Raw genomic sequence first — 23,860 nt, 5'->3', positions numbered from 1 at the left:
CAGAAATATCATGCTGAGGGCAGCTTGTGCACAACTTTTTGAACCTCTCCCAGTACTCATACAAGCCTTCAGAGTGCTTTTGCTTTATCCCACTTATCTCTCGACGGATGCCTATGGCTTTTGAGGTAGGGAAGAATTTTCTCAAGAATGCTCTCACCATACCAGCCCATGATGTGATGGATCCGGGTGGTAAGTAGAATAGCCATTCCTTGGCATAGTCATCAAGGGAAAAAGGGAAGGCTCTAAGCTTGACATGCTCTTCAGTAATACCTTGAGGTCTCATGGAGGAGCACACAATGTGGAATTCCTTCAAGTGCTTGTGAGGATCCTCATTTTCTAGGCCTCTAAATTTGGAAAGGAGATGGATTAGGCCTGTCTTTAACTCAAATGGTGCTGTCAAAGGGGGATATTCAATACATAAGGGTGCTTGGTCTCTTGCTGGTTCAGCTAGCTCTCCGAGAGTTCTTTCCCGTAGCTGTGGCTGTGGTGCTTGGACAGGGATAAGCAAATTTCCAGCTTGAAGTTCCGCTTCCTCACGGACAGCAGGTTGTTGCGCCATTGCTGGATTTTCTGCCATAACCTGGAATCGGGTATCAGGTTCAAATGCAGTAGTGGCTGTAGGAGTCTGCTGGTGCAAAAATTTCTGCAGCAGGAGCAGATGTGACAGCAAGTGCTTCAACTGGTGCAGAGGTAGGTGAATTTGCTGGTGCAGAAAAATCAGCAGGTATAACAACAGCTCTGTGAGATGGTGTTGCTGATGAAGATGCTTTTGAGGCTTGGTTCCTCAAATTTGCTTGCTTCCTTAAGTGCTTGGCAGTTTTCTCAATCTCAGGGTCGTAAAGAAGAGTGTCTTTACGGCCAGACCTGGTCATAAAGGGAAATACGTTAGTTTAAATCAAATCCCCGGCAACGGCGCCAATTTTTGATAAGCGGTTGTCGAAGCCGTAAAAAATAAACCTATTAAACAATCAACAATAAACTTATAGATAGTGGCAATAGGGTCGAACCACAGAGAATTGACACCAATGATTTTCCTAATAATGACTAGGTCAAGTAAATAACAAGTAAATAAAAGAGGGGGGTTTGATTTGATGAATTAAAACTAAATAGTAAAAGAAAGCAATAATTTAAAGAGATGAGAATTTCAATGGGAAAAGGATTCTAGTTGAAGTATGAATCTATTCAGTTTGTTCAGAATTGATCATTGATTATTTATGACTCCTATTTTATTTCAATAAATTAGTTTTGGTTATGGAAGACGCTTCTCACAACCAAATTCCTCCTTAGTTCTAGTTTGATTAGGAAACGTTCGCTAATCAAACACTAATCAACAAGTTGCCAAGGAACGTCCTTGGGGCATTGTAGCATCAAACAACTGCTGACTGCATTAAGACTTAGAGAAACCCAATTCTATCATTGCCAACCGCGTGGTCAAGTTTAGATTATGCAATTTGATTGAATGTGTATTTGAACAATCTAAGCAATTACGGACCTAAATCATTCAAACAATATTACTTAAGCAATTTAAAATCAATGGGTCCTTATTGATTCTAAAAGCAAAGTAATAATTATGGAAAGCTCAAATTGTATAAATATTGAAAGTAAATAAGAGTTTAACAATGGAGTTTTAAATCTCCCAATTCATCACAAAACTGAATTTCCTCAAGTTCAACTAGAAAAGAAGGAATTTAGCCACTCATGGTGGACTAAATACAAAAAGATGAAAAGAAAGGAAAAAGGAAAGAGGCTGCAGAGTTTCTAGCGAGGGGAGAAGATGCTGAGTAGCTGATCAGAAGATGCCCCTTGCTGGTTTGGAGGCTGCCCTTTTATAGCTGAAGAATTCCATCCTTCTAGGGTTTTGAAATTCCTTTTTAATTTGGCTTGTGATTCCTCTTTTGATGTTGAATTCAATTGCAACTGGAATTCCTTAGGTGAGAAACTCTTTCGTGGCTCTTGGAATTGTGTTGGTAGTGATTGAGTTGGATTTGGACTTCTGAAAATTCGAAATTTGGTTCCCTGCTGTTTTCCCGCCTCTGCTGTCAATTTATGCTGTCAAGGTGATTTGGGCCGTTTCTGCGAGTGATTTGGGCAAATCACTTGCCCAATCTGCCCCAATCGCTCTCTAGGATTCAGTACAGTTTCTGTCTCTCTGTCTCTGCGAGTGATTTGACCAGTTTCTACGAGTGATTTGGGCAAATCACTTGCCCATATCATTTCTGCCTGTTGCCTCCAGGTTTCTGCTTCAGCTTGATTTGGGCAGTGATTTGGGCAAATTACTGACCCAATCACTTTTCTGTCATTTTCTGCACTTTTTCTCCATTTTTCCAATTTCTTCCTTTTCTGTAAAAACAAGGTAAAAACCATAAATTAAGCTAAATAATGTGTAAATAAACAATAATAAAGATCATAAAAATGTGGCTAAATTATGCTTGATCATTCCTCAAGGCCATGGCTTGGGGATCCTTTTGTAACTCTTCTCGAATCCTTTCTTTCAACGTTGACTTTGCTACGCTCTGGGACAATTGAGCTATCTGCTTCAGGGTTGCTATCTCAAGTTTTCTGCTTAAAGCATCAGCCACCTTATTAGAACTTCTCGAGTTGTATACAAACTGGAAATCAAACTCAGATAAACATTCGTGCCACCTTGCTTGCTTAGGTGTTAATTTCGGCTGAGAAAAGAAATGGCTGACATCCGTGTTGTCTGTCTTGACTACAAACTTCGACCCTAGTAAGTAATGTCCCCACGTTCTTAGACAATGAATCACTGCTAACAACTCATTCTCTTGAGCTGTGTATCGAACTTCCGCCTCCTTCAACTTTCGGCTCTCAAATGCTACCGGATGTCCTTCTTGCATGAGTACTCGCCCTAGTGCCATATTGGAAGCATCTGTCTGCACTTCAAAAGGTTTGCTCATGTCAGGAAGAGCTAATACTGGTTCGGCCATCATCACATTTTTCACCTCATCAAAAGCTGCTTGGCACTCGTCCGTCCACTGCCACTTGTTTCCCTTCTTTAGGAGCTCTGTGAGGGGGCACACCTTTTGGGAATATGCCCTCACAAATCGCTTGTAATAGTTTGCCAACCCCAAGAAGGATCTCAACTCTGTTACACCCTGGGGTACTTTCCAATCTCGAATGGCTTTTACCTTACCCTGATCCATGCTTATTTTTCCCTGCTCGACCACAGGACGCAAAAATTTAATTCTGGTTTGAGCAAACAAACATTTCTCTTTCTTCACGAAGAGCCTATTCTCCCTTAATTTCTCGAATACCAAACTAAGATGCTCCCTATGTTCTTTCAGCGAAGAGCTATATACCACAATATCATCAAGATAGACTACTACAAATTTGTCAAGATATTCATGAAAAACTTGGTTCATCAAAGTGCAAAAAGTAGCAGGAGCATTTGTTAGTCCAAAAGGCATAACTAGAAACTCAAAAGCACCATACCGTGTCACACATGTTGTTTTGGGCTCGTCCCCCTCTTTAATTCGAACCTGATGATACCTTGATCGAAGATCCAACTTGGTAAAGAACTTTGCCTGACCCAACTGGTCGAACAAATCTGCTATTAAGGGGATAGGATACTTATTACGTACTGTCACCTTATTCAGAGCCCGATAATCCACACACAACCTTAGGCTTCCATCTTGTTTCTTTTGAAAAAGCACAGGAGCCCTAAAGGGCGCTTTTGCTAGTCGTATAAACCCAGCTTCTAGTAACTCATCCAATTGTTTTCTCAATTTTGCCAATTCTGGGGTGCCATCCGGTAAGGCGCTTTCGCTGGAGCCCTTGTGCCCGGTAACAACTTGATGTCGTGATCAATACTTCGACGGGGTGGCAGAACAGGCGGCAACTTCTCTAGCATAATATCCTTGTATCTCAGCATCACATCCCTGATCTCAAGGGGGGTATGTAGACACCTCCCCCTCTTCCTTCATAATTGGAACCACCACATATGTCGGCTCCTTGCGCCTCACTCCCTTCTTACTGTAACGCTGAAATCAACTCACTACAAAAAAACTGTGAAATTGCGATCAAAATTAGCGACCAAATTTTTTGGTCGCTATATAGCTACCAATCAGCGACCATTCTGCGACTGAATGAATGAAATAATATTTTTATTTAACAAAAAGCTTAACGACCAATTTTTGTCGTTAATTGGTCGCTATTTAGCGACCAAATATAAAATGGTCGCTAATTTAGCGGGAATTAATGGCGCGAGTTATTAGCGACCATATTTGCGACGAAATTGCGACAACTTTTTGGGCGGGGATATTTAGCGACTAAAATAATTAGTCGCTAAATAGCGACCAATCAGCGACCATTTTATTTTTAAAATTTTAATTTAATTTTTAATTAAATTTTATTTTATTTAAAATTTTAAATTAAGTAATTTCAATTCGGTATATAAAACGACGTCGTTTTGATAATTTAAGGGATGCTCTAATCTAGGGATGTAAACGGGTAGGGTACCCGTGAAAATTAAACTATCTGAATCCGAACCCGATTTATATTAGTAATATCCGAACCCGTTCCGAACCCGATTAAAAATTAATTTAAACTATTCGAATCCGTCCTAAACCCGATTATTATTATCCGAATAAAACCCGAACCCGTTTAATCTTATATATTTTAATTAATAATTTATATAAAAAATATTTTTCATTAATAATTTTCATATAAAAAATATAATATTTCTAAAGAATATTTAAATTTAAATTTTTAAATAAAAATATATAAAAAAATTTATAAATATTATTATAAAATATATTTTTTTATATTAGATTAATTATTTAAATAATATAAATTATAAAAATAAAATCTTAATTGAAAGATAAAAAATAAACAAACCTCATATCAAAATAACCCTTAAATCCCAACCCTAAATCTCTCAACTCTCAAGTCTACTGCCGCCCTCCCTTCTCCCATTCGGCCTCTCCGTCACTCGTCTGGTACAGCCGTGCGCCTCCCGCCGATCGTTCCTCTGCTCCACACTGTCAACGTCGTTCTACGATCGGTTCCTGCGTCCGCTGGTCTGCTTGCTTCTTTGCTCTTCTCCGCCGCTTCCTCTACTCCAATCTTACCGTCGGGTGCTGCTCCTCGCCGCGCCCTCAGTCACTGCACGATAATCTTTTGAAGGAAGAGGTATTTTATTTTATCATATAATTAAGCTAGTAATTACTTAGTGAATCTCCACCATCTTCGGCTTGTCCTAAGCTTAAAGGATGGCAGAAGAAGAGGGATGATTCGACAGCACTTGAGCTACTCCAATTTCCTTGTCTTTCAAATTTCTATTGTAATAACTGCCCGAATTTGACCTCCATCCCTCAGTTTCCATCTCTCGATCAATCACTACATTTGCAGAAAGCAAGCCCACAAGTTGTGCACCAAATATTCACACCATCAATCTCTTCTTCTTCGTCAATCTTCCTCCTCTCTCTAAATTGAAGCACCTTTGGATTGTGAACATTGAAGAGCTCGAATCCCTACCTCCAGATGGACTGCGGAATCTCACTTGTCTTCAAGAATTAAGTTTTTGGTCTTGCCCGGCATTGAAGTGTCTGCCTCAAGATTGCATTCCCTCACCTCTTTACGAATGTTGGATATCCGGGACTGTCCCCAATTGAAGAAGAGAAGTGGAAATAAAAAGGGTGAGGATTGGGAATTCATTTCACACATCCAAAATATTGAAGTTGATAGACAAACAATTCAATAGGAGGGCCGGTATCTACTGGATGATGAAGCTTCGGTAAGTTGGTGCTTTTTCTTTTGAATTTGCAAATTGAACTTATATGAGAAAATCTTCACTCTATGATTCTATTTACACAGATCAATGAAGGATAAGTTTTCAACTGTTGGATGTGTTTCTTCCAAAATGAGCACTGTATTGCTTTTGAGTTCGTAAGTATCCTTTTGTCATTATTTCTTTACAATCAAGGTCAATAATAAAATTTATTTGCTTTATAATAAAATGGTTTTGCTTTTTAGTTGTCATGGTTGAATGTGTTTGGATTCAAATACACAATTGTGAGATCCTAAGATGATGAGCTTTAAAAATTCTCATTTAATTTTGGTGCTTGAACTCTTTAATGAATGACCACAATGATCTTCTGGTACTAGATATGCATGCTTATTTTATATTTCTAAATATAGGATGATGGGCAATGTAGTTCTGAATTCTAAGGGATGCACTTTCTTTTTATTCAGGAAGTTGCTTTGCAGGTGGTTCTTCCTTTAACAGATGCTTTTGAGATTCACTTCTTATTTTTTCCAATCATTTTTTAAGTTATTGAAGTGGGAAAGATTGGGGGATTTGGCAATTTACATCCCTGGTGCATGAATCTTTTGTCATTTGATTTCTTTTAAATGCTTATGGTTGCAGGCTTTTATGGGGAGCCAAGAGCCAGCTGTTAATAAGCTCAAGGAGCCCATTTTAGATGAGATTACAGCTGCACTAGTGAGCCGTTTTGAGCTTAATTTTACAAGACAGGACACTGCTTCTCTGTGGTTTCTCTGTAAGCAGGTGATTAAATTCTCATTTAATTTTGCAATATTTGCGGTTCTCATCATGAAACAAATCCTTCCTTTTAGCAGTTGTCTTTGTAAAACAAATTCCTTTCTTTTAGCAGTTTTCAGATTTGATTAATTTAGTTATGGCTTTTAAGTGGACTTTTCCTCTCTCTCTCTCACTCATCACTGTCTTCTTGACTTTTCAATTTGGCAGGAAGCATCCTTGTTGGATATAACTTATTTGTGATTTTACTAATTTTTCTTCTTATTTATGCATGATTCTGATGACTAATCTGTCAATACGCTGTGCATGCCAATAAGTCAGGAAATTTTTTTGAGTATGATCAGTTTATTCCTTTGTAATTTTGGCGCTTTATACTGGATGGAAAAAGAAAAGGTTAAAAGATTGTTGATAAGCTTAAAGAAATGAGATATTTGGTAGTTTGTGATAGATGATTTATTAGGGAAGACAGGAATACTATTCAGAAAATTCAAGTTAAAGAATTATACTCATTTTCGTTCTTGTATGGATATTGACTTGCAAAACATTCAACGCATAGGTGGCTTTGCTGGAGTGGACAGATGACTTGGAGGTGTTTATATTGAAGGGTTATGGTAAATCAATAAACTATCGAATGGGAGTCCCACTGCTTGAAGATGTTGTTCAGTCCATGGAGCAAGCTAGTAAGGCACAGGAAGGTAATACAACTATACAAGTCATCAAAGTATTAGCTGTATTTTTTCTTTTAATATTTTTTATTTATTTTTTTATGGCTTGACACCCTTGTATGTTGCCCCTGCCTTTTAACTGATTCCTTCTGCACCTTCTGGATGGAGAAGGCTTGAAACCTTGAACTTACATAAAGATTTGTAAATATGGAGGATGCTTGGCAGGTCATGCTTCTAAGTTCTTTCCATCTTATTTTTATGATTATTATTGTTTTATAATTCTGCCTTCCTTTGAATTTCACAAAACTTAAAGATTAATTTGATTCCACGTGCAGAAGTTATTAGAACACACATTAAGAAACCACAACTACATGCCATGGCAGCAATTACTTGACTGGCTTTCCACAGAAGAATTTCCTCACATTGCATGATTACTTTGAGACTGTCGCCAGAAGATTCATACAAAGGTACTTCTGCCATCCTTAGGACAAGCTAAAATAACCAACTAGAAATTGAGTTCACGGCTGATGTTGGTTCGATTTGCGGACAGCAGCCAGGTCTCTTACTGTATGTTCTCTTTTAGATGAGATAGTTGCACCCATTTTCATAGATCTTCCATGTAAGTAAGGCCCAATTGGAAAGAGTTGATTAGTGAATAATTAGGTAATAAATTAAACTAAACAGCCGACCAAAGCATGAGGTTTCCATGTGATTGATGATAGAGATGGGTTTAGAATCAATTTTTGTCATCCCTTTAATTTTATGGAACAAAACCCTAATTAATAACACTAATGCAATTGCTAATTGGTGGCTTAATGTCAACGCCTTCTTTCTCACTTTGTTAATTTTTAATACTGTAAAAGAATCTGAGTTTGCAAGGACTTCTCGAGAATTCACGAATCTTTTATTGTTATCTTCATAGTCTCTTCAGAATTAACTCTTCGAAAGGTGATTTAACTAACTTTGCCTTTCATTATCTTGAAACTTGTTGAACTAGTTTTTTGTGATTGTAATTGATAATAAGATGCAATTCTTTTTTGTAGTTGGACCTACAAGGTGTAAATCATTGTGATTGGAAATTGTGGGTGATAGCGGTTGTCGAAGCCGTCAAAAATAAACCTATTAAACAATCAACAATAAACTTGCAGATAGTGGCAATAGGGTCGAATCCACAGGGAATTGATACTTACTTATTTTCCTTGTCAAGACCAAGTAAAGAAACAAACAATAAAAGTAAAATGGGGGTTTTGAGGTTTGATAAACTAAACTAATATTGAAAGCAATAAAGAAAAGCAAATAATTAAAGTAGAGAAATTCAATAATGAGAAAGGCCTAGTTGAAGAGTTGGATCCACTTTAGTTGTTGGGATTGATCATTGAAACTTATATTCTCTTATTTAACTCAATAAATTAGTTATGGAGGTGGAAGACGCTTCTCACCAACCATATCCCTCCTTAAGCATAGATTATTTAGGGAACGTCCTCTAATTAATCACTAATTAACAAGTTGCCAAGGAACGTCCTTGGGCCTTTGGCATCTAACAACTGTTAATTGCATTAAGAAATAGAGAGACCTAATTCTAGCTACCCAAACGTATGGTGATATTGCTAGATTATGCAATTTCCTAGGTTTTTACACCAAGGGTTACTTGTGTTTGAATAATTCCAGCAATTACGGACTAAAAATTATCCAAACTAACAAAGAATTACTTTGCAATCAAGAATCAAGTGGCCAATTTGATCAAAACAACAAAGCAACAATGAATTAAGCACAAAATTGCATAAATACTGATTAATAAAAGAATAACATAAAGGTTCAGATCTCCCAATCCATAAACAACCAAAATTTCACCTTATTCTTCAACTAGAAAAAGGGTTTCAGCCACTCATGGCTGAAACTAACATGAAAATAAAGAAAGAAAACAAAAAGAGATGGAGAAGGGCTGGCGCAAGGGGCGCGCAGCTGCTGGAGTGGTCCTGCCGAGGATGAGTTGATCCAAAGATGATTCAAGGATCCTTGATCTGCTGGTTTGCATGCCCTTTTATAGCTGAAGAGGCTGCCCTAGGTTTCCTTATTGAGATGGGACTCCTTTTCCCAATTGGAGTTGAATTCTTGGAAGGTAATTGTATTTTGATGAGATTTGCCTTCCTAAATATGTGGGATTGAGTGCTGAGGTGTCTTTAGGGTTTGCTGAGCTGTCCACACGTGTTTGGGAGGGAAAACACTTCTTGAGCATTTGAATTTTGATTTTCCCGCAATTTACTGTCTGCTGGTTGCTGGTGCTGTTTGCCCGGGTTGTTTGGGCAAACAGCTCGGGCAAACAGTCTGGTTTTCCAGTTGTCTGTGCTCTGCTTCTGCCCTGCTGGTCTGTTTGCCCAGTCTGTTTGGGCAAACAGTCTGGTCAAACAACAGATTGTTCCTCTTCCATTTCAGCTTCAACTTTGGTTTGGGCAAACAATATGGGCAAACCATGCTTGTGCAATTTTGCTCTCTTTTGGGCAGATTTAAGGCCATTTTCACCAAATTACCATTTTACTCCATTTTCTGCAAAATAAGGTTAAAACCACAAAATTAGGTAGAAAATGTGTAAATTAACATAAATATTAATATGGAAAATGGGTCTAAATTTGGCTCTATCAGTGGGCACATGCTATCCATAGTTGGGAATTGATGTATTGGTTTATGATAAGCAATATCAATTTATATTATATGGTTGATGTTCTGCTTCTGCTGCTTAATATGTCTGATACTATACTGAATTCATTTGACATCCTTTGGGAAATTTACTATAACATATAATTTTAAAGTTAATTAAAATGTTTTTTTATTTGGTTCTTTTGTGAGGAATTTTATAGTCAATCAGTTAAAAGAGAGTACAATTTCAAATTTTAAAACTATGCTTCTCCTTCAAAATCTTCACTTGTTTATCCTCATTTAATAAAACCACCAATCCAGAACTAGCTGAACTCTCCCACCTCCACCTTGTTCTCCTATCTCTGGATTCTTCTCTTTGATTTGAGATTCGCAACTAGTAGTCTTAATGGGTCATAGCCAACTTTTTGTCCAGATTTCTTCAATTTATAGGTTTTATTTTGTTGATTTTGTCATGTAAAGCAATACAGCTCTGCTGATAACATTGTGCATTGCACTCCCAGGTAGAGGAGAATATGCGATTAAGGACTGAACTTCAGAAAAAAATTCAGGAACTTGAAAAATACGTAAGTGCTTCTAATAGTTTCTGCTACTCTATCCAATATGAATTGAATTGCCAGCTGATTAAATCCAAGTAATTCCTTGTTAGCGGGTGTATTTGCTGGTCTATAATTCCTGTTTTCTTTCTCTTAACTTTTTTTCTGTATTAAGTATCACTTCCATCTTCCTATTAATATGTTAATTCCTTATCTATTTCTTTGTGTTTTTCTTTTTCTTTTCTGTCTGTTCATCTTAACACTCTCATTCTTGCTCATGCTAAACAAAGAAAGCTCCCAGCTATGCTGAAAAAAAAAGAAATTATTTTTTTTTTGAGTTCGAAACTTATTTCTCATTCAACTGCTGGTAGTTTTTAATAAGAACTGTTATTAGCTGCATTAAGCACATTTGCCTTCAAATTAATTTTTTCCATTGTAATTTTTAATTGCCATATGCCCATATCATTGACTATGTAATTCTTGATATTTGCAATTGAGAATGGTTGTCATGAGCTGATTTTTCTTTTCTCTTCCGAGTTATAATTCAATTCTATCCCCCCTTTTCATGTTTTATTTTTTTCTCACCTTTTCTTGCATCCTCTTTCCATTTTAATAAAACGAAAGCTAAGGTGTTGGGGATTTTCATTTCACCATAGTGCATGTTTTAGGAAACATACATTATTGATTATACCAGGCTAACATAGGTCTGTTTAAATGATGCATATGCTCTAATTTGGACAAAACGAGGCTCAATTGCTCAATCTTGAATTATGTAAAGGTCTACTTATGCCAAATCGAAACATGAGCACCCAGTTGTCTTTGGTGGGATTGAATAACCTAAGAAGCTGATAGAATTTCTCCTTAACATAAGAAACAACCATATTGATATTATCTGGCATCAAGAGCTCAATTCGAAGCTATTATAGTTTTTTATCCTAATTGAACATCATCTTACGGAGGCTTTCTGGAGCATCTTTGCTAATACTAGCAAATAAGCAAGACCTAAAAGGTGCTCTTACACCAGATGAAATTGCTAAGGTATTGATTTAAATATTGTAATTTGTAGGTTATTTTTCTTTCTTGGACCAACTTGAAGTTTGTTGTCCTTTTTCCATGTTATTACTGTGCTGCTCATTGTCCTGGAATATTCACTCTCCCGGTGTAGTTGTGAACTTTAATTTGATATTTGAGCATGTGTGTCAACTTGTGAATCTTGCTTTCTCAATTATGTCATCAGGTGTGTTTGTTTCAGCAGCTATTAATGATGTTAGGCACGTGTATTCTGTTTCTTTCTATTCTACTTTAAATCCTATTATATTTGATTAGAACGGGGCAAAGAACATTTCATGGTTTAATGATTACGGAAGTCGACTTGATATGCATATATTTTTAAATATCTATAACTTTCCAGTATTTGGGCAATGAAAGAAGCATGGTTCAAAATGGTTAAGCTACTATATATATATATATATATATAATTTTTTGGTTTCCATTTTCTTTTCTTCCAAAGTTATTATGTCTGATTTATAGCCTTGCTTTCGTCTTTTGAAATTCTAAAATGGAGTTTGCAAAACTTCTGCAGGTACTAAACCTGGAGAATATGGACAAAACCAGGCACTGGAAAATCGTGGGCTGTAGCGCATACACAGGGGAGGGGTTGCTTGAGGGATTTGATTGGTTGGTTCAGGACATGATGATACCTTAGGATCTAGTCAACATTAAGCAATAGAGTTAGGTTTTTTTATTGGCCCTCTCAGAGAACTGATTAAGGTCCATTTGTACTGTTTTATTGATTATCTTATTGTTGTGGAATTTAGTCAAGCTGTGAATTCGACAAAAAAAAAAAGTGAAGCTGTGAAACTTTTTGGGTCAATAGTATTATTAAAACTTTCAATGGGAAGTTTGGATCAATATTAGTGACTAATTAGCCATAAAAGCAAATTAAATAACAAATATTTTTTTGATTTTACTATTAATTTGCAACAAAATAACAACCAAATGCTCTTTTTTGAGGCGATCAAATAATAATGAAATAGCGATCAAAACAGCAATCATTTCGCGATTAAAATTTAGTGATCAAAAAATGGTCGTTGATTGGTCACTATTTTGTAATATTTAATTTGCCATGACACCAAATTAGCGACCAAAAAATGATCGCTGATTGGTCGCTATTTTGTAATACTTAATTTGCCATGACACCAAATTAGCGACCAAAAAATGGTCGCTGATTGGTCGCTTTTTTATAATATTTAATTTGCCCTGACACCAAATTAGCGACCAAAAAATGGTCGCTGATTGGTCGCTATTTTAGCGACCAATTTTCAGATTGTCGCCAAAAATTTAGCAACTGGCCAAACACCGACCATTTCATTTTGGTCGCTAAATGGTCGCTATTTCATAATAGCGATCAAATTTTGCCTTTTAGCGACCAAAATTTTGGTCGCTAAATCACTGTTTTTTTGTAGTGACTTCTTCTCACAAATCGGACTAAAAGTGATAGGTACCACTCACGGACTGTCTCCCATAAGGAGAAGACAGTCCTCTGAGGGAATCGGCACTGCCCGTGCTGTCTTAAGAAATTCCATTCTGATCATTACATCAAAGTCATCTAATGGCGTTACTGTGAAGTTCACCTCTCCTCTCCAAGGTCCCATTGCACAAACTACTGATTGAGCCACGCCTACCGTATTTTGTGCCTTGGAATTAACTGCTTTTATCTTCCCCTTGTCCGCTTTGATCTTCAGTTTAAAATGAGAAACTAACGAATCCGCTATAAAGTTGTCAGTAGCTCCCGTATCAACTAAGGCTCTAGCCAACTTCCCGTTGATAGTCAAATCCACATATATTAATCCCCTCTCAGAAGATTTGTTGGCTCTTTGCTTTTCCATAGCTACTAGAAAACGGAGAGCCCCTACCATAGATTGATCATTGTCCACTTCTTTATGTTCTTCCTCTTCATTTCCCTTCTCTTCCTTTTGTAGAGTTCGTAAGGAATTCAACGCCCCTTTATGAGGGCAATCTACCATTCGATAGGGTCCAAGACATAAGAAGCACTTTACCTTAAGTCTTGGCAATGAGAACGAACTTGATCCTTGGGGTCGACTACCCTGTGATCCTATAGAGCTCAATTCCCTTCCTTGAAAATAAGGTTTCGAGTTCACATTACCACTCCATTTCCTTCCTTCTACCCCTTCAGTAGTGTGATTCAGTCGATTAGCTACCCCACTTTGAGCCTTCACCCACTTGTTAGGGCGAGGATCTTGCCCCATAGTAGAATTAAGCTTCCGCTTAGCAAACGAGTTGGAATAATCCTCTAGGCCCTCAGCTGCCGCTATAGCTGCATCGACATCTGTGTATCTCTTTTATTACATGATCTTAGAGATTTTTATAATGTTTATGTAAACCAACTCAGCATATGTTATGTCACCCATTGGGGACACTGATGAGATCCCACAGAGGGATCAATGTTATGTTAATGTTTATGCACAGGTTGAGTTTGGTTGATGTTCATGGAAAGAAAAGTTTTAAATTTTATGTATGTTGTTGATCATGTATGGGATTAAGCAGGTTTTCAGGATGCATGTCAGGCTTGCTACGGGTCCCGGCGGCCTTAAGTCGACCCGGATCCTAGCGCCGGTAGCGGTCCGATTTTCGGGTCGTTACACCTTCTGTCTCCTTAATTCATTCTTAGCCCAAGGTTTCAATCCTTTCATAAAGTTGTAAAACCGATCCTCCTCCAGCATGTTCTCTATGTTTAGCATGAGATGTGAGAAGTCCCTCACGTAATCTCGAACCGAACCTGTTTGTTGTAGCTCTCCTAACTTGCACCGTGCATCATATGCCACATTCTCCGGACAAAATTGAGCTCTTAACTCCTTGGCGAACATGTCCCACTATTTAACTTGGTTTGCCCCCGGCCCCGCTCTCAGTATTTTATTACGCCACCACAATTTAGCATCATCAACCAAGTACAAGGGTAAGATCAATAGCTTGTCCTCCTCGGACTCTTACTTATCAAAAAGAAAATTGTCTACTTCTTTTGCATCCCTTGCTCCGCCGAAAGCTTTCGGCTCCGGGACCTTTTTCCTCTCTGCCCCACAAGTTTTCATGTCATTGCTCCCCGTAACTTTCATAATTGTGTTCACCCTCGCATCAAGCTCTTTCGGTTTACCTTGGAACGTGTTCATCATCTCTTTGACATTATCATTGACTGTATCGATGGTCTCTTTAGCACCATCTCTAATCTCTTCGACAACCCCTACCAAAGAGGTATGAGCATCAGAAATAGATTTGAGACTTTCCATTATGCCTCCCACTTGAGAGGCCACTGCCTCCCATTCTGTCATTTTGGACTCCAGATCACCCCACCGGGTGTCATTCGCTTGAAAAGGATTTTGGGTGGCCTCAAGCTCTATTGGCTCACCCTCACCTCTAGGCGATTTAGCCCTCTTAGCCAATCGCCGTTCATTTTCTTTCTCTAGCGCCTCAATACGCTTATAAGCAGAATCAAACTCCAATACCATCCCCTCTTGGGTGGCATAGTCACTCAATAGAGCAACAATGTTCTCAACCCTTCTCTCAAGGGCATCGATGTGTGTGGTAGATTTTGTCATACCTCCACACTATTCTCGATCGTTCTGACTCTGATACCAATTGTCACGGTTTCAGATTTTGACACTGGCCTGGAGCCGTGTGGCACTTGGTTTGAACTCTTTTTAAGCCAAGTCAGTCAAGCTCTCTACGCGTTCACCTGAACAAAGGAACGTAAAGGTTAGGACCTCATGCCCCATTCTCGTAAAAACGGGGAATACCACAGTTATCATATGAAAATATCATGATCGGATAATTATAGCAACACAAGCACATCAACAAGCAACCAAGCACATAGATTTATTGAATGGGCTACTTATTTTATCCCAAGGGTAAAATAGTCATTACACAGTCATGTCAACGATCCATTCCCAACTTGCAGACAGGGGGAAATGCCTGCAAGAAGAGAAGGCACTATCCAGGGACTTAACAAGCCTACGGTAGCCAGTCGGGCCAACCCTTGCTGGTGGCCAACTAGTCACTCCCCCTAAAGAGCCTTAAGAACAAGTAGAACTATGGTGGGAGGAGATATCAATATGTCTAAGGTGACACCCCTTTTTATAAATAAATAAAAAGAAATTACAAGAAACTGACACAACCCTTTTCTTCCTACTAATTTTCTGTAATTTATCCCAATATTGTTTTCTAAGAATTTCAATATTAAAAAATTATAATTTTGGTCCCTAAAACTCTATGACCCTGACATTAAGCATGAAATTCAATGTGAATGCATGATGATGGCTGTTGGTATTGTCAAGACAAGCAGCAACATCAACACTCGAGGCTTTCATCTGATGTGTTTTTTTCAAGCAAAAGAACATATTCAGACGAAAAACTAGTGCCTTGAAGATTAATTTTGTTGGTAATTCTGGCAAATTGAACCAAGCAGAGCTATAGAATGTGTGAAAGGGAGACTTTGATCACCAAATGGCGTAGGCTAGTCCACTTTGTCTACTTTTTGTCAACGATGGTGATGGTTGTTTTCTTGTAAGGTCGCAATTTTTCAACTTGCGGAAATTTATGCGTTCATGTTTTTGAAGTTCTTGCTTTAGGACTTATTTTAATGATCCATAAACTTCTTTATACCAATTGCATGTAATAATTAATATAAATATAATAAAATTTTATAAGAAAACTAAAATCATTATTGGAGATCAGAAATTTAATTTTTTAAATAAAGGAGTTGCTTTTAAATTTGTAAAAAAAAATTCCATTTCAAAAAAAAAAGTTGTAAAAAAATTAGATTGTTTTTTTTTTTCTGAAAAAAATAACTAAAAGATATACGTTTACTTTTTAATCTATTTTATATATAATTTAATAAAAATCAATTTTACTTTGATAAATTACAAATTTATTTTTTTTAATAAAAAACATTACTTTTAAAGTCGTAAAAAATTTAGATTTATAATTAAAAAAAATAAGACTAGAATTTTAAAGAGAAAAAATAAAAAGAAAAAAAAGTCCTGAAAAAGGGCTAAAAATAGTTTTTTATTTTTATTTTATTTTTATTTTCTCTTTAATTATTTTTTACTTTGTTTATATTTTTTTTAAAATTTTGGGTAAGGATCGCTTCCGTCCTCCTTAACTGACAAAAATTTTTAATTTATAAATTATTTTTTGAAATTTATTTCATGTAATCGTTTATTTCTTCTAAATATTGCCATCATTTTTATCCAGATTTAATATCAATAATTTATTGGTGCGCTCTTTTCTACTTCTAATTTAATTTATATTTCAAGAGATGAAAAATAATTGGATACAAATTTGTGATACTAATATGCTCTGCTCGAGTTTGGATCATGAATTATAAATTTGAGCTTTTAATTATAGAGTTTGTATTTTGAGTTTTGTTTTATTGAAATAATTTAATTTGTTCTCTTTAAGTTTTGTGGTTTGAATTCCAATGCTCTTTGTTCTAGCCTCCTAAATTTTGGTAGATGTAAGGGCGTTGTATTGTTAAAAAAAATAACTAAAATGACAAACTATACCTTTTCGAGAAGGTTTTATTTTAAAAAAGAATTGAAGTATATCCCGTTGAAATTTAACGTTTTTTTAATTTATTTTTATGAATTTTTTAGGACTAGACTGTAAGGTATTTCAAAATTTTTGATTTAAATTATTACTTTAAAGCCTTCATTTATTTATAAAAAATAATTTGTATTTGAAAAATATTTTTTATAAAAAATATTTTATAAGAAAAATATTTTTATTTAATAACATAATTTATTTTTAATTATTTAATTTTAATTTTAAAAATAAAATTTATTGAAAAATTTATATATAGAGATTTTAATAAAAATATTAAAATATAAAAAAATAATTTTTTCTTTAAAAAATAAAGTTATTTTTCTTAAAATAATTTATTTTTTATTTAATCATAAAAATATCTTTTATTAATTAAATTTTAAATATCCCAAAGGCTAAAAAATATAAAAAAATAAACGAGAGTCTAATTTCTGGAGTTATATCCTATTAGTCTACTTGTTTTGAGAGAAAAATTTCTATTAATTAGTGTTAACATTTATAAAGTAAGTAATAAAATTATTTTAATTATTTTAAAATTGCATATAAAAATAATTATAATACATGTGACAAGTGTATACCTCCTGCAATATATACATAAAATCAAAGAATGCTAATAATCATAAAAGAATTGTAATATATGAATAAAATGTTTTCTACTAAACTTGATTTTTATTTATATATTTTATACGTTATAATGTTCACATGCATATTTGATTTTATCAATTAATTTAAAGGTAACTATTGAAAAAATATATATATATATATATATTTCCCTAAAAACCGCCACATGATAGATTTTCAATTGGGTTTGGGCTGAAAGGGCTTGGTACTGGGCCATGTGGCCGACCAAAGCCTAATCTATATTTTTCTCTTACCATTCTCATGTTGTTCATGTTACGTGGTATTGCAGGAGTATTGAATAATTAGTATTAAATGAGTCATGTGGTTTTAGATTATTAATATGGACCATTTGAGTTTAATATGGACCACAATTCTAAGGTATGGCTAAAATTAGCACAACTTGTTCATCCATCTGTGGCCCTTATCCGATGTAAGGTCAGGAACCATTAATGATTCTTTTTTTTTCTTTATGGAAAGATACCGTTCATTCAACAAAAGTTAAATTATAGGAAGATTCGTATATAAAAAATCAAAGCAAATTAAGGTCTAAAATTGAATGGAACGGAAGAACATCTGAAATTTAGAATTGGAGGCAGACCCAATTAAGAAAAAAACCTAATCCAACCTAAACATCGCCGCCTCCCACCAAAACATAGGTTACCCAATAAATCAAAAAGCCGCAGAGGCTTGAAATAGTCTGGTAGACCAAATTCCAAGGTGATCAATAATAAGCCTAGCCCACATTTAAAAGCACATGACACTATTATGTCAGAATTTACTAAAAAAAGAAACAAATGCCCACTAGTGTTAAATACTTTATTTGAACTAAATTTAAATCTTTTAAGTCATTTTCATCAATCATAATATACAGTTAGTTGATTTTATAATCGAATTCAATTTAAATCATATATTTTTTTTATTAATTAATTTTATATTTTATCAACTATTAAAATTAATTTATTAATTATAAAATATAATAAAAAATCATTCTATTTTTAACTGTGCTAATATAATAAAAGCATAATTAAAAATATCATAAAAAATTAAATAAAAATAAAATATTACATTTCAAATACGTTACTAATTTAATTTTATAAAAATTAAAAATAAAATATATTTTGATATTTTAACTCTTTTTTAGAAACATTACTACTTTTAAATTTTACACAAATTGAAAATTAAAATAATTTATATATATTAATTTAATTTTTTTTATAAAATTAAAAAATGATTACATTTTAAATAATTGTAGAAAAATAAAATAATGTATTTGTAAAATATATCATAGGTGTAAAAAAATGACTAATTTTTAAAGATTAAAAAAAATTAATTGAATTAAGATATTATATTCATAATAATAATAGAAATAAAAAATATAATTAGTAGTATATTCACTAACAATAAAGTTAGAATTTAGAAAAAATAATTGAATATAAAATGATTATTTATTGGTTAAATAATAAAAATAAGCTAGATAAATATAAACTAATCCAACATAACAATTAAATTAAATTTATTGATTTGAATTAGTTGGATACTTTACTTTAAATTATATAGAGTTAGATTCCATAATTTATATTCCAAAAGAATTTAATTATCAATTTGAAACTCACATCACACTTATGGCGCAATTTACAAATATATATTTTAATTTTGGTATAGCGTCACTCTGAGTGGTGTATTTTTTTAATTATTAATAATATTATTTATATTATATTTTTTATAATAATAATAATATATTAGTATTTTAAATAAAAAAATTACCTATGCTATATAATTTTAGTGTCATACGTTGGATTAGTTGCGATTAAATGATGTAAAAATAATTCAGTATAGATCTATCCAGTGATAATAATTTTTAATTATTTTTAATATATTAATATAATTAAATAATACCATTGATTTGATACATATTTAATCAAATCAACTCTAAATGGTTTGATACGACTTTTATAATACCTTTATATATTAAGAATAATTATATATCAATAAAATTATAATTAATTATGATGTTATTACAATTATATAGTAAAAATAATATTAAAATACTTCAAATTTAATTTGCATAACTTTAAATATTCATATTAATTATTTAAATTTTATCTAATATTATTGAATTATTTATAATTTAAAAAAATTAAAAAATATAAATATTTAATAGTATAAAAATAAAATTTAATTTTTATTAAATTACTCTCCTGCAACGATTATCTATAAATTTATAACTATATTATTTAATTACAGTATTATTACATTAATATATTAAAAAAATACTTATTATTACAAAATTATATTATAAATAATATTATTAAATTAATATAATATAAATATAAATATATTATTATAATATAATAATAATTAAAAAATAAAAATATAATAATTATTTTTAAAAAATTAAATTTATTAAATGGTACCAATTAAAAATAATTATTAATTTAAATAGTATAAGTAATGGAAGTACTATTTTTAATATATTATTATAATAATAGGTTATAAATTTATTAATATATAGTTATTATATTTTGTATATTTTATTTTTTTAATATATAAAAATTGATAAAAAAATGTATAAAAGTATTTAAAATTATGAGATTATCTCGCTATTAAATGTGTAAAAAATTATTGAGTTGTTTATATTCATGAAGGAGAAATAAATAAATATCGGACACATCTAATCACAATATAAATCCATCTATAACTCTAAATATTAATATATTTTACATATTAATATTTAATATATTTTATTATTAACATTTAAATTACAAATATTATTAATATTATATAATTCTAATACCATAAAATTAATATTATTCTGTGTGTTAAAAACCAATTTAATAAAATATAAATTTAATTTTTATAATTTTAAATATTTATATTAATTAATTAATTTTTTATAAATTATTTAAATAATATATACGTTGAATAACAGAATAATATTATAATTTCAAATATTTTTTTAATAATTTTATTTGTAATATTATTCTAAATATTTTTTTTATAGTTTCATTTGTTATTAATTTTTATAATACTTTTATATATTAAAAATAATAAAATATAATAATTACATATCAATAAATTTATAATTAATATTATTTAATTATAATATTATTATAGTAATATATTAAAAATAAAAAATTACATTATAAATAATATTATCAGATTAATATAATATAAATATATTATTTTAATATATTAATAATTAAAAAAAAAATAAAAAGAGTACAGTCCGCGCCAGGACAAAATTAAAATGTCGCACATATTTGAAAAAAAAAAAAAAAAACTTTTATCAAAAAAGCATATTTTAAAACCTAAATTATCAAAAAAAGGCACGGCAAAATCCCCCACCTATTTAACTATTCATCTGCTATTTAAGAAATGTCCTCCTTGCGGGTTAGATTGACTAAAACTTAAGAAATCTCTCCTTTTTCTGCTTTTCAATGGAAAGCATACACTATTGCCTTGTTCTCATTCTCTTCATCTGCTTTCTTAAAAGGGTCTTGTTTCATCAGAAGCAAAATTTACCTCCTAGTCCACGTGCTCTTCCAGTTCTTGGCCACCTCCACCTCATCCGCAAGCCACTTCCCCTGGCACTAGAGACTCTCCTTTCACAGTATGGTCCAATTCTATCCCTAAAATTTGGTTCCCGGTCTGTTCTTGTAGTTTCTTCACCATCTGCAGTTGAAGAATGCTTAAACAAGAATGATGTAATATTTGCAAACCGACCCCCTTCCATGGCTGGGGATCATTTAACCTACAACTATACTTCCTTTGTTTCGGCACCTTATGGTGATCATTGGCGGACACTACGCCGACTTAGCGTTGTTGAAATATTCTCTTCAAAGAGCCTCCAGAAAACTTGTGCCATCCGTGAGGAGGAAGTTCGTACCCTACTCTGCCGACTGTTTAAGATCTCAGCTGGTGGCCCTGGCAAGCAAAAGGTGAACTTGAAGTTTCTGTTTTCTCTTCTAACCTGCAATGTAATGATGAGAATGAGTATTGGAAAACGTTGTGTGGAAATGGAGGCTGAAGATTCAGAGTTGGAGAAGCAATTATTTGAAGAATTCAAGGAGACGTTCTTTCCAAGCCTCTCCTTGAATATCTGTGATTTTATCCCAGTCTTGAGGGTGATTGGTTTCAAAGGGATAGAGAAGAGCATGATAAAGATGAATAACATGAGGGATGAGTTTTTGCAAAAATTGTTAGATGAAATTAAATTGAAGAGAATGGATTCAAAAGAGAAAAGGTCGGTGGCTGAAACTCTGCTCTCCATGCAAGAAATAGAACCTGAATTTTACAGTGACAAAGTTATCAAAAGTATTATAGTGGTGAGTAATAATTACATGCCCTCTCCACTTTCTATTTTAGCATCATTAGGCATTTGGATTATTACCCATGAACCCATGAACAATCTTACCATATCTCATCAATCAAATATGCATGTCTATTGATTCAAGAAAACTAGAAATGCCTGTCAAGGGCTCATTATGCAATGGTTTTGGGGTCTGAAAGCAAGTTTTTGGGAAATTTCCTTGGAGATCAGTGGAATTCATTCCCAATTTAGCAGCCAAATCCAAATGAGTTGGGATATTGGCTCACACGGTGGGGTTAAATTCTACTAGTTTCTGAAAAAGCATGATATTAAATAATATTGGAGTTCTCGTGATTAAATAAAATATAATTGTGCATGAATTAGAATATCTTATAAATATTATAATTTTATTCTCCCAGATCTTCAAACTTAAGGCGAACCAGTGTTTGTTCTTCTTCTTGTTTGAATATCTGAAGTAAAAAATATTTTTGTAAAAGTAGTAGAAGTGGTAGACAAGGTCTTAGCTCTAACGTTCTAAAATCAATTTATACGCTTCAGATGATGTTGATCGCCGGAGCAGAAACATCAGCAATCACTTTGGAATGGGCAATGTCACTCCTATTGAATAATCCAGAAGCATTACAGAAATTGAAAGCTGAGATTGATCACCATGTTGGACATGGGCATTTGCTGAATGATTTGGATATTGTCAAGCTTCCCTACCTCAGGTGTGTCATAAATGAGACACTTAGATTATATCCTCCAGGACCCCTTCTGCTACCTCATCTCTCATCTGAAAATTGCACAGTCGGAGGATTTGAGATACCAAAGGGGACAACTCTGTTGGTGAATGTCTGGGCCATGCATAGAGATCCCAAAAACTGGGAAGATCCCAATGAGTTCAGGCCAGAAAGATTTGAAGGCGATTTAGGGGAACAACATGGCTACAAGTTTATTCCTTTTGGTGTTGGGAGGAGAGCATGTCTATAGAGAAAAGAGTTTTTGTATTATTTACTGAACGTATTACAGAAGCTTATATAATGTCTCTAACTAAATACAATATAAGTATACAGCTATAACTCAAATACTAAAAATAAGTATACAGTTATAACTCAAATACTAAAAATAGATAAAACTGTTATAGTTAGTCTTTATCCTTAATACGCCCCCGCAAGATTGAGGCGCCATTGGAGACTCCAATCTTGGTTCTAAAGTAACAAAACTGAGTTCTTCCCAAAGCCTTTGTAAGCACATCAGCAACTTGATCTTTTGAACTTATGTGAAGAACCCTTAACTGTCCAGCATTAATTTTCTCGCGAACAAAATGGTAATCCAGTGCAAGATGTTTCATCCTAGTATGATAAATTGGATTGGCGCAGAAGTAAGTCGCACCAAGATTATCACAATGAAGGACTGGTGGTTGTGATATTGGTGCTCCCAAATCTTGTAATAAACTTTGAACCCAAAATACCTCTGCTGCAGCATTGGCTAAGGCTTTGTACTCAGCCTCTGTAGAAGATCGTGAGACAGTCTTTTGCCGACTAGATTTCCAAGAGATAATATTAGAACCAAGATATAGAACATAAGCAGTTGTAGACCTCCCATTATCAAGGGCACCACCCCAATCAGAATCAGAGAAGGCAGACAGAGTATGAGTGGAATTTCGATTGAGAAATAAGCCATAATGTATGGTTCCTTTGAGATATCGCAAAACACGTTTCAGTGCTTGAAGATGAGTTTGCGTCGGTGCATGCATAAACTGTGACAGCCGATTCACTGCAAAAGAAACATCAGGACGCGTAATTGCCAAATATTGAAGAGATCCAACAATTTGGCGATATACGGTGGAATCAGTCGAACTAGAACCATCATTTAAGATCAGCTTGTCTCCTGTAGACATAGGAGTATTCACCTCTTTAGCTCCAGCCATATCAAATCGGTCTAA

At 33.7% G+C, this 23,860-nt stretch overlaps 2 protein-coding genes and 2 long non-coding RNA genes across 6 annotated transcripts; all 4 read left to right on the top strand.

Annotated features, from left to right (window-relative positions):
• The first annotated feature begins 4,896 nt into the window (after positions 1-4,896).
• LOC122722364 lies at positions 4,897-5,946 on the top strand. The gene is made up of 2 exons (XR_006349348.1): positions 4,897-5,752; positions 5,833-5,946. It is a non-coding gene; the product is annotated as an uncharacterized LOC122722364 (long non-coding RNA).
• A 489-nt stretch (positions 5,947-6,435) lies between these two features.
• Positions 6,436-7,657, top strand: LOC122722365. The gene is made up of 3 exons (XR_006349349.1): positions 6,436-6,526; positions 7,074-7,407; positions 7,518-7,657. It is a non-coding gene; the product is annotated as an uncharacterized LOC122722365 (long non-coding RNA).
• Positions 7,658-8,039: 382 nt separating this feature from the next.
• Positions 8,040-12,270, top strand: LOC110606982 (ADP-ribosylation factor-like protein 2). 3 transcript variants are annotated; one of them, XM_043952971.1, is made up of 4 exons: positions 8,040-8,130; positions 10,338-10,400; positions 11,328-11,408; positions 11,953-12,270. In XM_043952971.1, the coding sequence occupies exons 2-4, from the start codon at positions 10,350-10,352 to the stop codon at positions 12,073-12,075; spliced, it is 255 nt and encodes an 84-aa protein (XP_043808906.1). In that variant the 5' UTR covers positions 8,040-8,130; positions 10,338-10,349; the 3' UTR covers positions 12,076-12,270. The 3 variants fall into 3 exon arrangements, 2 of the variants coding, with proteins under 2 accessions (XP_043808906.1, XP_043808905.1); XM_043952970.1 differs by lacking the exon at positions 8,040-8,130 and having other exon boundaries at positions 10,195-10,400; XR_006349347.1 differs by lacking the exons at positions 8,040-8,130; positions 11,328-11,408 and having other exon boundaries at positions 10,150-10,468.
• An 8,773-nt stretch (positions 12,271-21,043) lies between these two features.
• LOC110607099 (cytochrome P450 81C13-like) lies at positions 21,044-22,905 on the top strand. The gene is made up of 2 exons (XM_021746154.2): positions 21,044-21,931; positions 22,474-22,905. The coding sequence occupies exons 1-2, from the start codon at positions 21,044-21,046 to the stop codon at positions 22,903-22,905; spliced, it is 1,320 nt and encodes a 439-aa protein (XP_021601846.2).
• The last annotated feature ends 955 nt before the right edge of the window (positions 22,906-23,860 follow it).

This window comes from Manihot esculenta, chromosome 18, assembly GCF_001659605.2.
Source record: "Manihot esculenta cultivar AM560-2 chromosome 18, M.esculenta_v8, whole genome shotgun sequence".
Classification (NCBI taxonomy): Eukaryota; Viridiplantae; Streptophyta; class Magnoliopsida; order Malpighiales; family Euphorbiaceae; genus Manihot; species Manihot esculenta.
This window is presented reverse-complemented; position numbering and strand designations above follow the sequence as displayed.